Below are 13770 nucleotides of genomic sequence, written 5' to 3'. Positions count from 1 at the left end.
AGCTTGAGAGGCAAGTAAATAAGTAAGGCCCTTGGATATGCAGTTCTGTCCAAAAAGGTGGGTGCCCCTGTCCCTGAGGAGGGCCCTATCTCAAACTATATTGTACTCTTTCCTATTTCCTATCACTGCTCTGGGAAAGGGACAAAACTAAAATTTGTCTTTTCCCCCCTACAGGCTAGAGGGTGAGCCACCTAAATGTCCCTTGTGGGAGTTTCACTCAGAGGCCCAAAGTAGGGGCTCTTTATGGACAGAGGTTGGCTACACTGTCACCTCCCACTCAGGCCTTGTCTTTGTCACTCTAGGGGAGATTCCACATGATCAGGACTGTCAGGCTTGTCAGCCCTCAGCACCGTGCACCCAGGACCACCAGCTTTTCTGAGCCTTCCCTGTTGCCGGGCCTCTACAGGACTGTGGTGGTTAGTACAGGGCAGAGAAAATACTATTTCCAGCAGGGAGCTACTAATCTGAACTGCAAGTGAACCTCTGGAAGAGAGGCAGACAGTGTGCAACCAGCCAGATGCACACCCGCCTGCCCATGGGGAGGCTGCACATGTGACCAGACAACAGTCCTGTAAACCTCCTTTCCTGGGTGTAGGAGGGAGACCTGGAGGTCAGGGCCAGGGCTAGGGATTGCCGTGGCCTTGTGGCACTCCTGGTCTGGGGTTATCAGTATTTAAGGGTCCAGGAAGCAGTTAAGGCAGACTGGCTGCTCTCTCTGAAGTGTGACTGTGGCTGCTGAAGCATAAAAGCAAGAGGAAAGGCCTTTAGGAGATGTAGGGTTCCTCCCTGTCCCTTCCCCCACTTTCTTTCTCTCTTCCCCCTCCTCCCTTTTTCTCCTACCCTCCCCTATGCTTTTGGTTTTGATACTTAACATAGAACCAATGAGGGCCACAGTTGTTTGTGGCTGGGCCCTTCTGCCATCCTTTACAAATATTAAGGGCAGAGTGGACCTCCGTCATCTGTCCCCCACAGCTGCTCTAAAAGAGCCAGTTAAAAGGCACTGCTGTTGTCCTGACATGGGCTCCGCCCCTGCCTCAATGGTTTGGAGGCCTCAAACAAAGTCCCAGCCCCAGGACCCTCATCCAGTCTGCTAGGTGAACCATATGGACAGACTGGTCCCCTGTGGGGTCCAGGCTGAGTGACAGGATAAGGGAAGGAACTTTACTGCTGTGTTGTGACCAAGAGAAGCAGAGGTCATTCACCCCAACCCCTAACCCCCTGCCCTGGGCAGAAGGGTTTTTCTAGAGTCAGGCTGACGGGAGAAGGGGTGGCAGTGGCCATGGTGGGAAAGGCTATGCTGGGGTAAGATAAGAAGGGATGACAGCTGGCCCGATCCTTCTTTTACCTCCAGAGTTCTAGGCATGGGTTCTGCAGGCCAGAAATTCTGACATAAGAAAAAGCAGCCAACAGCAGACTAGAATGGTCACCTGTCCCTGACTGGGGCAAGCCCTATCTGGTATCTGCTTGTCACTGAATAACCCCACAATGACAACAGTAATCCCCCAGACCCAGGCTATTTATTGAGTGTTTACAATGTGTCAGGCACTGTTTTCATTCCTGTCAGCTCCATCACCATCTGAGAGAGCAGGTGAAGGATTGTGGCCCAGAGAGAACAGGACACTAGGCCTAAGTCACAAAACCTATAAGCAGCAGAGCTGTGACCTGAACCTTATTCGGGAATGTGGCTACAGTCCAAGGCCCTTCACAGTGTTCCCTGCTGGGCTCAGAGAGTCCAGGAGCTACCTGAAGCAGAGGGGAATGGCCTTCTGTTCTTCCAGGTTGGAAATCAGGTCTGCGCTGGGAGGGAGGCTGCAGGGGAGGCTTTTCTGCCAGGGCTGTTCTTTGCCCCCTTCAGTTCTTTACCAGCAAGGAGCTATGTAGGGCAAAGAGCTGAAGGTGGTGGAGGAGGTGCTGGGAAGGGTATGCACAGGTGTACCCCATCCTGCAAAGAAGGAAGATTGATATGTTTGGGGAAAAGTAGAAGGGACTCTGGAGGACCTCAGACAAGCAATTCCAGCTCCCCAGGCTCAGCATCCTCACTCCCAAGTCCTAATGTGGTTGTTATTTCAATCGACCTGCATAAAAGTCCCAAGCTAAATGTGGCATCCTTGAGCCCAGGAAAGAGTTTGTTCACATGCACAGGTGTATGTCATCACTATGCCCAAAGGACCTGCCACTCAGCGCTGTGCACGTTCAAGGAAGAGGTCCCACACAGACCCAAGCTGGAAACCTCCAAGTGCCCCTCTTTGGCCTCTCACCTTCAACCAGTTACTCCAGTCTGCCATTCCTGGGTGGATCCCTGACCTTGGTTCTACTGTCACTGTCCAAATAGAGGCTGCTTATACCAAACCTGGCTCTCACAGGTCCCCTCTGGGAACATCGTATGTGAAGAGAAGGCAGTGGTCCACATCTAGCCCTCTATCCTGTTGCAGCTGGAGACCTGCAAATGCCAGTCAGGAAGCATCACCTTTTCTCTCACAAATGCTTTGCACTGGCCGGAGACCCAAAGGTTTGCTTCCTGTTCCTTGGTAGGGCAAATGGCCCTCTCAACCTGGCTCCAGCCCCTCAGTCTGACCACCTCTGCCCCAGTGCACAGTGTGCTTAGGAACAGGCAAAGTTCTGTCTTGCTTTTCTTTTGCTCACTTGTTAGCCAGGTACGTGTTCTTTGCACCCTTCTTCATTTGGTGCCGACTACAGGCCACATTATCTCTGAGAACTTGCCTCATACAAGTCTATCTTCTGTCTCTATGAGATCCTCAGGGTAGTTCCCATGTACCTCTGGGATACCATGCAGTAGGTGGTTTGTCTGTCTGTATCCCCACTACCATGATAAGGATCTTTTCATTTGTTGCTAGAATGCTACCCACCACACAGAGCCTGATAAATGGGTGCACTTCTGTGTGGATAAGGTTGTCCACTCATATGTCCACCAAGCAGTGTGAGATGGACGGAGGCTTTGTGTTGGGCCAGTTGGCCCATTTGGGTAGAAGGACACAGGGAACATAGATATGAAAGGTTATGACACTAAGTTGTGATGAGCTCCCTCTGAGGTCATCATGTCATGTGCCACTAAAAGCAGCCTGGATAGTATCTGCTACTGTAATGTATGGTGGCAGCATGCAGCGGTGATGCTGAATTCCAAGCCACATGGTAAGAGAACCCGGGGTGAGAGAATCGATGGAGATTCTAGCTCTGGAGCTGAAGTCACCACTAGGCTGGGGCACACAACCTTGGGTTTGAGAACCCAGACACTAGCACCCCAGGCTGCATCCTGCCCTATGCAAATCCCTTTATTCCTGGGTCTGTTCAGTGCCCAGGAAAGCTGAGTGTTGGCAAACCACTGTCCTGGGAACCAGAGCCCAGGCTCCAAGATTCTTGGACTGATAAATTGAGAGGTGCCAACACTTTATTTTACTAAGAATGTCTTTTAAAAAAAGTATCCATCCACCACATCAAAAAAGAAAGGGAAGTTTAGTGCCAAGACAGTAGGAGGCCCGTAGTCTCAGAGCAAGGGCCAGCCCTTCCCAGAAAAAGTGGTGGGTGAGCCTCTGTACACTTCTCCACTGAGGCCACACAGTCAGAATAGTCTTAGTCCATATGCTGACTTGTGGAAAGCCTTCTGCTGAGGTCCTCTCAGCTTGTGTGGCCTAGGTGGTACTTTGTATCAATCAAGCCTGTTCTTGTGAGCCCCCCCTGCAGAGAGAACGATGCTTATGCTCACTAAGGACTTAAAACTCAACACAGGTAGTTGGCCGTTGGGTATAAAGAAAAATAAAAAAAAGTAACCTAGAGTGTGCTAAGAAGGCAGTCCCACAAAAGGGAAGTACCCACTAGGCAAAGCTCCTGGTTCTGCTTCTGCCCACTGGTCCTCTAAGTCTGGGTTGCAGGCATCTATTCCTCCTCTAAGTATCAGTCTCATTTACAAGGCACAGGGGACCAAGGCGCCTATGTGGCCTGATCAGCTCAGCCTGGAGGAACAGAAGAAGCCCCTAGGCCAGGCTGAACTGCTCTTTTATGCCATATCAGCGGCAGCTTCTCAGAGCTGGGACATCTGACCCATGGTCCTGTGAATGCCCTGAGGCACAGGATCTGGGCCAGGGAAGGGCAAGGCCCCTGGGATAGGTGGCATCCGTACCCCCTCCACCCCCACGCTACATGCTTTAAATAGCTCAGCTTCTCTCAGACTCACAGTCTTGCCACCCCTGCCAGCTCCTTCTGAGTTGCCACATCATCTGGCTGGTTTCCAGGTCGGGAATATGGGGGAGTGAGAAGGTGACCTGGCTTCCTTGGGCAGTTGAGGCTTAAGAGATGAAGACTAGGTGCTTCCCCACATTTCCAAGCTGTTGTTCCAGGCAAGGCAGAGCCCTAGCTGCTATGGGTGAGGGTCTTCATTTAGCTTTCTTATCACTGCTCTGGAGAAGTCCACGCCTGACCCAGGCCATCTGTCTCTTGAGTCAGCAAACTGGGAATGAACCTCCCACCCAGGGAGGGATCCCTTCTTGCCAGGTCACTGAAGGACTCACCTCAGTGGCTCCCTGAGCCTTAGGTTCCTTACCCTGTACTCTCTCCTTTGCCTCCCATGACAAGTTGCTTTGACCAAATCTTCTCTAAGCAGTCCAGGGGAGACAGCAGTTCTCATCATTTCGACTATTTGCATGGGCACTCTACAGTTTACAAACTATTTTCACACCCTTATTTCATAAGAACTTTCCAACCGCCCTGTAGGTTATGCTGGGGAAGATATAAATAATCCCCATTTTATAGTCAAGGAGACTGAGACAGCCAGAAATATTAGGGGAAGTATTCGAGTTCATATGTCAACTGAGTGGCTCAATCAAGCTGAAAGCTGCGCCTTTGTGCCATTTCCTCTGTACTAAGGACGCTGCCCCTGCCTTCGACTCTTTGACCAAGGGAGGGAGGGGAGACTAGCACAAGACACGGGGAGGAGGCCAGGGACACGTGTCCTCTCTCCCAGGCCCTGAACCCTGCTGCTGGCTCCATGGGTCACTTTCACAACCCAGAACAAAAATCTCACTAGATATGGCCTCAGACCGCCTGGCTCCAGGCGCCCTCGCCGGCAGACGCAGACGCACACAGACACACAGAGAACACGCTGTTATCTCTCCGCTCCAGCCGGTTTCCTCCACTTCTCAAACAGCAGATTTCTTCCAGCCTGGCTGCCTCCCCTGGTCACCACCCACAGCCACTGGCCCCTGGGGACCAGCCAAAGCCCCCGCACCCTCTCTGCCCTAGACTGTGACGCCGAATCCCTGCTAATCAGATGGTCGCCTCTGCCCTCCCAGCCATTGCCCCCAGAGTTCCCTGGAAATGTCCCTTTTGCCTGGCCCAGCCCCCGCCGAGTTGCAAGCTTTGTCTGCACACACAGCTGACTTGTGTTTGCAGGGACAGACAGGGGCTAGCGCTGGGGCCCGAGCCAGCAGGAGCTAAGAGGGTAGAGCAGATGGGGAAAACACAAAGTCCAGAGAACAAACTTTTGCAAGCGAGCCCTTTGGGGTCACTGGGGAGACTGACAAAAAGAAAGAGAAGAGGAGCCTTGTGATGGCGTTTGCCTTTAGTGACCCCACTAGGGAACATTTCTGGCTGCTTGGTTTTCTGAGATCCAAGGGGAGGAAAACTGCCAACCAGTGAAGGATGGGATGGCAGAGGGATCAGGAGTATGGAAGGGATGTATGCATTTCCCTCCTTCCTTGGGCTCTGCCCGACTACTCTGTCCCTAGACACACATTGGGTGCTCAATAGATGCTTGTTAAGCTGAACTGGCCCCTGGCCAGTTTGCCCCTCTGGGACTTTCCTGCCAACGAGCTCCCACTGTCAGGCTACACAGGCTGGGGGAGGAAGCATGGGGAGCCGGCGGCAAGCCCCACACCCCATATCTGTGTATATTCAAGTACCCAGCACAAAAACTTCCCCTTTATCAGGCAGAGGAGCCAAGGTGTCTGCAGTGGCCTGCCAAGTTTGCAGGGAGAAGATACATGTGAACAAGTGATGGCTACAGAGGGGTGTGTGTGTGTGTGTGTGTGTGTAACCTGCAGTATTGAGTGTCCCTTACTCTCCAATGAACCCCTTCTGATCTTTCCGGTTTTGAGTCCTAAGCCACTTCACCCCATTCTGAAATGCAGCCACAGCCCCTGAAATGAACAGGGTCATGACAAATCACATAGCAATGGGGATTGTTTAAAAATAAAGGCATAGCCACAGTGGCCGAGAAAGCTTTGGACAAGGCAGCTCTTTGTTTGGGCATCTCAGGCTGCTTGTGTGAGTCCCATGCCCACAACCAATAAGACTGTCTGTCTGTCCATCTGTCTGCCTGCTTGTAGCTCTTCTTACAGTATAGGCTTAGACTTTCAGGCTTGGGAGTGAAGTGGAAGAGACTGAGTTAACGGTGTGTAAACAAGCAACAAAAGGTACAGGACCATCTGACAAATGACCTGCTTCCTCAGGGCTTCTGCGTGAGATCTGCCGCCACCCCACCCCCCACCATGCAGACTGCTCAAAGACATGAGAGCATCCTCACTGTCTGCAGACCTCTGCCACCAGAACTGCAGCCTCCAGCTCCCCGGGCCTGTAAAGGCAGAGCCAAACAAACCAAACCGTTTCCTTTTCTTGCCTTTATAAATCATATGGACTGTGGATGGTGGAAAGAAGATGAGGGGAGGCCTGGGCAGGTGAGCTTGCTGCCTCCTGTTCATAGGTCTGGTCCCTTGCTGCTTTCCAGGTAGACAGAGAGTGAGGGTACAGACTCCAACCCCACAGTGAGGTCTAGTCACGAGCAGTCTCCATAACCTTAAGTCTCAGGATGACAGAGGGAGAACACATGGCTACTGTCTAGTTTGGGGGAGGAGGCTCTGAACTGCGGTCATCGCCTTTTATCTCCTTTCTTGGCCACCTGCCTTCTGCCCATACCTAGCCTCACTGGGTCCCACCGACCCCTAAGTGTGTTTCTGACCATGGGTCCTCAGTTGACAGTGCATTCTTACAAAGGCGGAGTGTAGCTTCTAGTGTTTCTACTAGCTGTATGATTTGCTTGTTCCTCAGGCTTCCTGGGGTTTCCTTTTCCCTCCATAATGCAGATGCTTAGGACATGGCTCTATGGCATCATGCTGACATACTCATGGCTCAAACCTCCTCTGCCCAAATGAGGCCCAGAGAGGGAAAACAGTTTGCCTTGGACCATATAGGTATGAAGTGTCCCTATGAGCGCCTGCTCTACACCAGTGGCCGATGGGTCCTGTAGACAGCAGACACTTGGATCTGAACAGTTAAGAGTTCTGCAAAGCAACTTTGCGTCCATTTTCCTGCCTGGCTTCTTGAGTTCCCTAAAAGACAGGCTATGAGTTGTCTGGTCGCTGGGAAGCTCACAGAAATATCTAGAATACTGGGGTTCCAAGTCTTCTTGCCTTCTACTTTAAGACTAACAAAGCATGCTGCTGAAGAATTCCAGAAAGCATCCCGCTGGGAGGTTCCACATCACACAGCAATCAAATAGAGGCCCTGACGAAAATTGGTGGCATTAAAATGCAGGAGTCTCACAGCTGCCCATCACTGGGGAACTAAGGCTCATCGGTTCTGCAGTTCAGGAATGTGTGCAGGAAGGCAATGCTGGCTAGGGCTACCTCGGGTGGCCTAGGGCAGGGAGCTTCCCCTCTAGAGAAAGCCCTCCAGTGACCCCCTTTCCTTGACTGTCCCTTCTCAAGGTGGGGAGGCCCAGGAGGCTGCAGCCTGTCTTATCCCAGGCCCCCCTCCCCCTGCTTGTTCTTCAGCTCTAAGATTCCTGTCCACTTCTGTCACAGTGGGGGAGGACTGCTGACAGCCAGGCCTGTCCTCACACCTCCTCCTCCTGAGAACAGGGAGTGCTAGACAAACCAACCTGCCCATGCTAGAAATATGCAGCCTCCAGGGGTTGAGCTCATTAGTGTTTTGGTCCCTAGGGCAGCTAGGCTCCCTAAGCACAGTGCTATCTCTGGACAAACACTGTCCTGGGGAACCAGGACCCCGGCTTCACTGTCCATCTACCTGCCACCTCTGTGACCTGCCTGTGGCTTCCAGGAACTTTACCTGTAAATGGAATGCTAGCCTGCCCTAGAGGTTCCCATGGGGCCTTGCTGGAGGTTGCGGCCCACTCCCCAGTCTCAAGATTCTTGAAAGACTGGATGCCAGAGTCACCTTCACACAATTTAAACCCTTGTGGGACAACCCCCCAGGGTGACCAAGTGCAGGGGGTGACTGCAGGCAGGTGAGGCCTGCCTTGTGTGCTGGTGCCCCCTGCAGGCTGTTCTGTTTACCCAGGGCTGCCGCCAAAGGAAGCGTGGACAAAGCTGGCCAGACAGGGTGGGTGTGTGGGGAAAGGAATGGAAAGTATGGAGGCGGCCAGTGCTGCAGACCTGCCCAGGTGGGGAGAGTAGGGATGGAGTCTAGTCTCCATCGACCCAATAGTAATGTAGGCTTTGAAATAAACTCGAAGGGGCCTTTGGAAGCATTTCTAACCCCTGTATTTTATGGGTGGAGAAACCTCTGGAAGGGTACAGGAACTGACTGGGATTATGCTATTTTACAAAGGCGAGTCTGGCTCAGAACCTCACGTTCTGCTGTTCAGTGTGCTTCCTCCAGGGCTCATCCTTTAACTCTGGTTCCTGGTAGTCTGTCAAGTGCACCCTGACGACAGTCTGTCTTCCCGTCCCGCCCCCAGTGTGTCTGAGGCTATCCCACCCCTGACCTCAAATTGACCTTCACAAGTTCCAGACACTAGGGGGCCTGGTACCCATGACCAAACCTCATGCAGGCTTTCATTTTCCTCATAGGTACACTTAGGCTGGCAGGGGCAGCTAGGCAAGGGGCTGGCTCCAGACTTCCAGTCTCCCCAGCATCTCTCTAGGGAGCAGCAGAAATTATGCACTGGGGGTGGGGAGAGGCTTCACCATAGGAGGTTAGGTCAGCCTCTTAGTGGACCTCTCTAGGCAGAAAGATGCCAGGACTCCTGATGCCACCTGCTGGGTGAAGCCCTGGAGTTTGGACCCCTCCCCTGGGTCTGGCCTGGGATTTACATGAGCAGCCTGCCCTGACTACCCCCTGATACTGCTTGAGGTCTGAGGCTGGCAGGAAGCTACAACTCTTGAGGTAAAAGTCTGAGTTTTGGATTAAAATGCAGCCTTGGCCTGAAATCGTGGGAAGCTGGCGCCAGCAGGATGAACAGGCCAGTGTGGTTACTCTGCCCAGGGTCATGGCCTGGCTGGGCAATGTCCCCATCCCCCCAGGCTGGACACACCTCCCACTGGCCCTACCCCCCCCACCCACACTCCCCACCCGCAGGCTCCTCCACATGTCAGTCTTAACTTTGACCCTAGCCTCCCACCTCTCTTTGGGGCCACCTCCTCCAGGAAGCCTCTTCCACCCCCCAGTTTACAAGCCTGTCCCTCCTCTGCGCTTTTACACTGATTGCTCTGCACAGCTGGCAGTGAACAGTCACCCCCTCCCCTCAGAGCAGTTTAACAGTGCAGAGCTCAGGACTCCAGCTGGGCCTCTACACTTAGCCCCCCTAAGAGCTGTCTTTGTGGCTGGATCAACCCCTAATCTCAGTGTGCATGTGGCCCTGCGCTTGTGTGTGGGCATCAAGTTTTCCTCACTCAGGGCCTCGAAAGGCTAGGTCTCCTCCTACAGGGAGACAGGAAGGAATTTTCAGAATTGGAGTCTTCAGAAAGCACACAAAGAATGACAGGATGCTGAGCGGACTTTTCCCCACAGTGGTTGGTACAGGGAGCAGGCTTGTGGGACTGGCATCAGGATTCCAGTTAACTAAAGAATAACTGGATGGTTAGGGGATTGCAGGTTCTGACAGGACTACACTAGGGTCAAGGGAAGGTGGCTGGCACCTGGCTGCTTTAGGTAGTAAGTAGGTCATTAGAGGGACGTGTCTACGGCTCAGCAGGCTGAATGCAAAGGGCTCTGCTCCTAATCCCACTTTATTTCTCCAGTCAGATTGGTTTTGTTTTGAGACAGGTCTTACTCTGTAGCTCAGGCTAGCCTTAAATTCAACAACCCCCACCCACGCCTCAGCCTCCTAAATTCTGGTAGGACATGTACCACCATGACTGGTTTTTGTCTGTGCAAAGGGGCCCCCATTTATCTAGGGTACAAAACCTGGCTTCCTGCAAACAGTGAGCACAGATACTCCTTTGTAGCACTGAGTTGGGGACCCATGTGGCATTCCTGCCTGTGTGGCATTCTTGCTCGCTGTGCAAAAAGTTATCCTGTCAGTCTGTCCGTCTGACTCCTCTCTCCTTTCCATCCCATTCTTATCCACTCACTTCCTGAGTAGAGATGTAGCCAGAGGCACAAAGTCTCCCCTGGTCATCTCTCACAGGTGGCCAGAAGGCTCTGTGCTTGAAGTCCACTCTAGAACACAGGCTATGTGCTCTTGGCTGGGGAAGCCTGCTTATATGGGGCTTCATAGACTTTGAGATGACCAGTCTATCCTTCTAGAAGCTCTCTGGGGCTCTTGATGAGGGGCAGGGAACAGATTTACATTTCCTATACTGGCCAACTGTCTACACAATGTATACTTCCAGTGCCTAGCTTTTGGGAATGGAACACTACCATTCTACATGCCAGGGCCAAGTATTGGGCTCCCAAGGGACTTGGGAGTAAAGTCTGCATGAAGTTTAGATTTGGGCAGGGTGAGTGCCAATTTTTGCATGCTTCCTTCACAGGTAATACTGTAGCCCCTCAAAACCCCTAACTTGAGGCTGGCAAGATGGCTAAGTAGGTAAACGTAATTGCCGTCAAAGCTGATAACCTGAGATCAATCCCCAGGAGAGAACTAACTGCTGAAAGTTATCCTCTGACATTCACAATCATACTATGGCATGCACAGATAGAACACACACACACACACACGTGATCACAGATACAACATATATACATATGCATACACAGATACAACATATATACACATGCACAGATACAACATATATATACAAGCATGCACAGATAGAACACACATACATAAGCATGCACAGATACAACAAATATAAACATGCATGCACAGACACAGCACACATATGCACACACAGATACAACACACATGCATGCATACAATACTCTCTCTCTAAATGTAATACAAATTATTTTTATCAAACAAACAAAACACAGTGAGATCTCTAATGTAAGTTGCCTAGAAGCATAATATCCTGTAACTATCCATTACATCTCCATTAACTCTCTGGGCTACTGGTTTCTTATCTATATGAGCAAGTTGGACTGGATAATCTTTATAGAACCCTCAGGTCTATTCTGGTCTGTGGTTTTAAAAAATGAATTCTGAAACTCTACAGCTCAAGAGCCCACATCAGTTCCCTAGGTACACTAGTTTAAACCCTTTTGCCTCTGTAGTCCCTAGCTGGATCATCTTACAGACTCCATTCAGTTCTCAGCTCGATTCCAGGTAACAAGTACCCTCACTCTCCCTTACTTATATAATTTCTTTGCATCTCGATTCACTACAGTTCTTCCATTAAAAATGCCCAGAAAACCATTTGGCAGTTCCTCAAAAAGTTAAACATTAAATTTCCAAATGATCCAGCAACTCTACCACTAGACAGACACTTGCAAGGATCAAACCAGGAATTCTGGTGCTTTGTGCATCCATACTCATAGGAACAATGATCACAAAAGCCAAGTGGAAACACCCTACATGTTCATTGATGGAGGAATAATTCTGTTGTACATACATACAACAGAATTCTACTCAGCCATTAAAAACGGAAAATTTGACACATGCTCTCACATGAGTAAAGTTTAAAACTTCATGAAATAAGGGAGATTCGGAAAAGAGTAGAAATATGGTATGCATGATAACGTGTGTGTGTGTGTGTGTGTGTGTGTGTGTGTGTGTGTGTGTGTGTGTGTAGTACAGAGCAGGGTACCCCTGGAAGCAGAAGAGAGGTAGAGGTCAGGGGGATGGAGAGCTACTGTTTGGTGAGAATAGGACTTAGGTTTGGGGGGTTGCTTGGCATTGTGGATGCCTTGGTGCTGCTGAGCTGGTGCCTTAGAAATGGTTCAAGTGGTTGATTTTATGTTGCCTGTGACCATCACTTTAAAACGCTGCTGAGAAAATAACAATACAGGGGTCCTATCTTCTCTGCTCTTTAAAATCATGCCCTCCTGTTGGCTTTGATTTGCTTGGTGCCTTGACCAGGGTCCATGCTCAGGGCTCAGTTGCACCCTTAATTCTTCAAGTTTTTTCAGTCTCCACAGGCCTGGCACAGGTGGGACACAGAGGAGGGTCTCATGATAGCAGAACTACTGGCTTCCTTTTTTAAGGAGGCTCCCTTCCCTTCAGGGCGCGGCTCTCCCTCTGTGGTGGCTGGTTGAGGGTGGCCAGGAGCCTTGGTGGGTAGCCAGGGCCAGCCTGGGGAGCAGTTACATAACTGCAGGGAGATTTTTTCCACTGGCCATTTGGTGCCAGCTTTCCAGTGGTGGCCCAGCAGGTAGAGGCGCCCTGTCTGGGGCGGCGGTGCCCAGGCAGGGTTGAGATGCACTGATCTGGAGTCGCTTAGCATAGCTCAGATTCCCAGTGGCTGCCTCAGGCAGGTGGTGGGAAGGGATCTGCTGTCTCCTGCCTGCCTGGCTGGGTGAAGGAACAACAGCAGGAGGAGGTGCTGGGGGTGAGCTGCCAGCCAGCCAGGGGTGACCCTCTGGGGCCTGGGACATCTGAGCCACCTTCTCCGATAACCCACTTATCTGCGGGACCTGCCTGGCAGTCTCAGATAGGGATGCTTCTGGCCAAGTTCTCTCAGGGGATTTAGCCGGGAAAACGGAGCCGGGGTGGGAGGTAAGGTGTGCAGGCAAGAGGACATGGCCTGGTCAGGAGCATGGGCATTGGTGAAATAGTCCCTGAGCAGGGACAGCTTTCTGGGCCTAGTGACTACAAAACCAGAGCATGATGTGCCCGTCTTCAGTGGCAGGCACCTGAGCACCATCCATTTTGTCTACCCAAGGCTGCTCTGTGTTAAGGTGACAGCAAAATGGTCACAGCACACTATGACGCTGGTTGGTGGGAGGACAATGATAATTCTTTGTCCCTAAGACAAAAGCCTCAGACAGGAAGAGAGAGCTTAAGCAAATCTACTCAGTGAAGGAAGCAGGAGGATTGATTGACAGATCAAGACCAGTCTCGGGTCAAACACAGACAAAACCAAAAGAGAAATGGTTTGACACAGGTGATGTTTTGGGGTGGGGTGTCTGGCCTGGAGACCCTAGGAAGGCTGGAAAAGAAAACCAGTCAAGTCCCTAGGCCTATCCTAAGATCATTGTTTTATAAGCAAACCTCACCTATCTTTTTTTTTTTTTTTTTTTTTTTGGTTTTTCCAGATAGGGTTTCTCTGTGGCTTTGGAGGCTGTCCTGGAACTAGCTCTTGTAGACCAGGCTGGTCTCGAACTCACAGAGATCTGCCTGCCTCTGCCTCCCAAGTGCTGGGATTAAAGGCGTGTGCCACCAATGCCCGGCCAACCTCACCTATCTTATCCCAAACTGAATCTGCATGGGAGTGGGAAGGATGTGTCAAGCCTGAGGCAAAGGGTGACCTTTGCTTAGAGATAGTCAGGCCTCCTGCTCTCCAGCACTCTGTGCCCATGGGGCAGCTGGCACTGTGGACTTAGATCTGGGCTGAGGACGGTGGGTACACACTCACTCAGTTTCTCCCCAAGCCCACGGTCTGAAGGCTCAGGTTCAGCAAAGGAGGCAGCAGGTATCCC

General features: G+C 51.4%; 1 protein-coding gene across 5 annotated transcripts in view; it reads right to left on the bottom strand.

Annotated features, from left to right (window-relative positions):
- Positions 1-13770, bottom strand: part of Ctif (cap binding complex dependent translation initiation factor) — a 241089-nt gene that overhangs the window by 65953 nt on the left and 161366 nt on the right. The window contains exon 10 of one of the 5 annotated variants that reach the window (XM_035440051.1): positions 1508-1942. The exons of the other annotated variants lie outside the window; for them this stretch is intronic. Within the exon in view, the coding sequence (XP_035295942.1) occupies positions 1874-1942 (69 nt within the window). The 3' untranslated portion in view covers positions 1508-1873. Of the gene's footprint in view, positions 1-1507; positions 1943-13770 lie in introns of those variants that run through there. 5 annotated transcript variants of the gene reach the window in all.

Source organism: Cricetulus griseus, chromosome 2, assembly GCF_003668045.3.
Source record: "Cricetulus griseus strain 17A/GY chromosome 2, alternate assembly CriGri-PICRH-1.0, whole genome shotgun sequence".
In the NCBI taxonomy this organism is placed as follows: Eukaryota; Metazoa; Chordata; class Mammalia; order Rodentia; family Cricetidae; genus Cricetulus; species Cricetulus griseus.
This window is presented reverse-complemented; position numbering and strand designations above follow the sequence as displayed.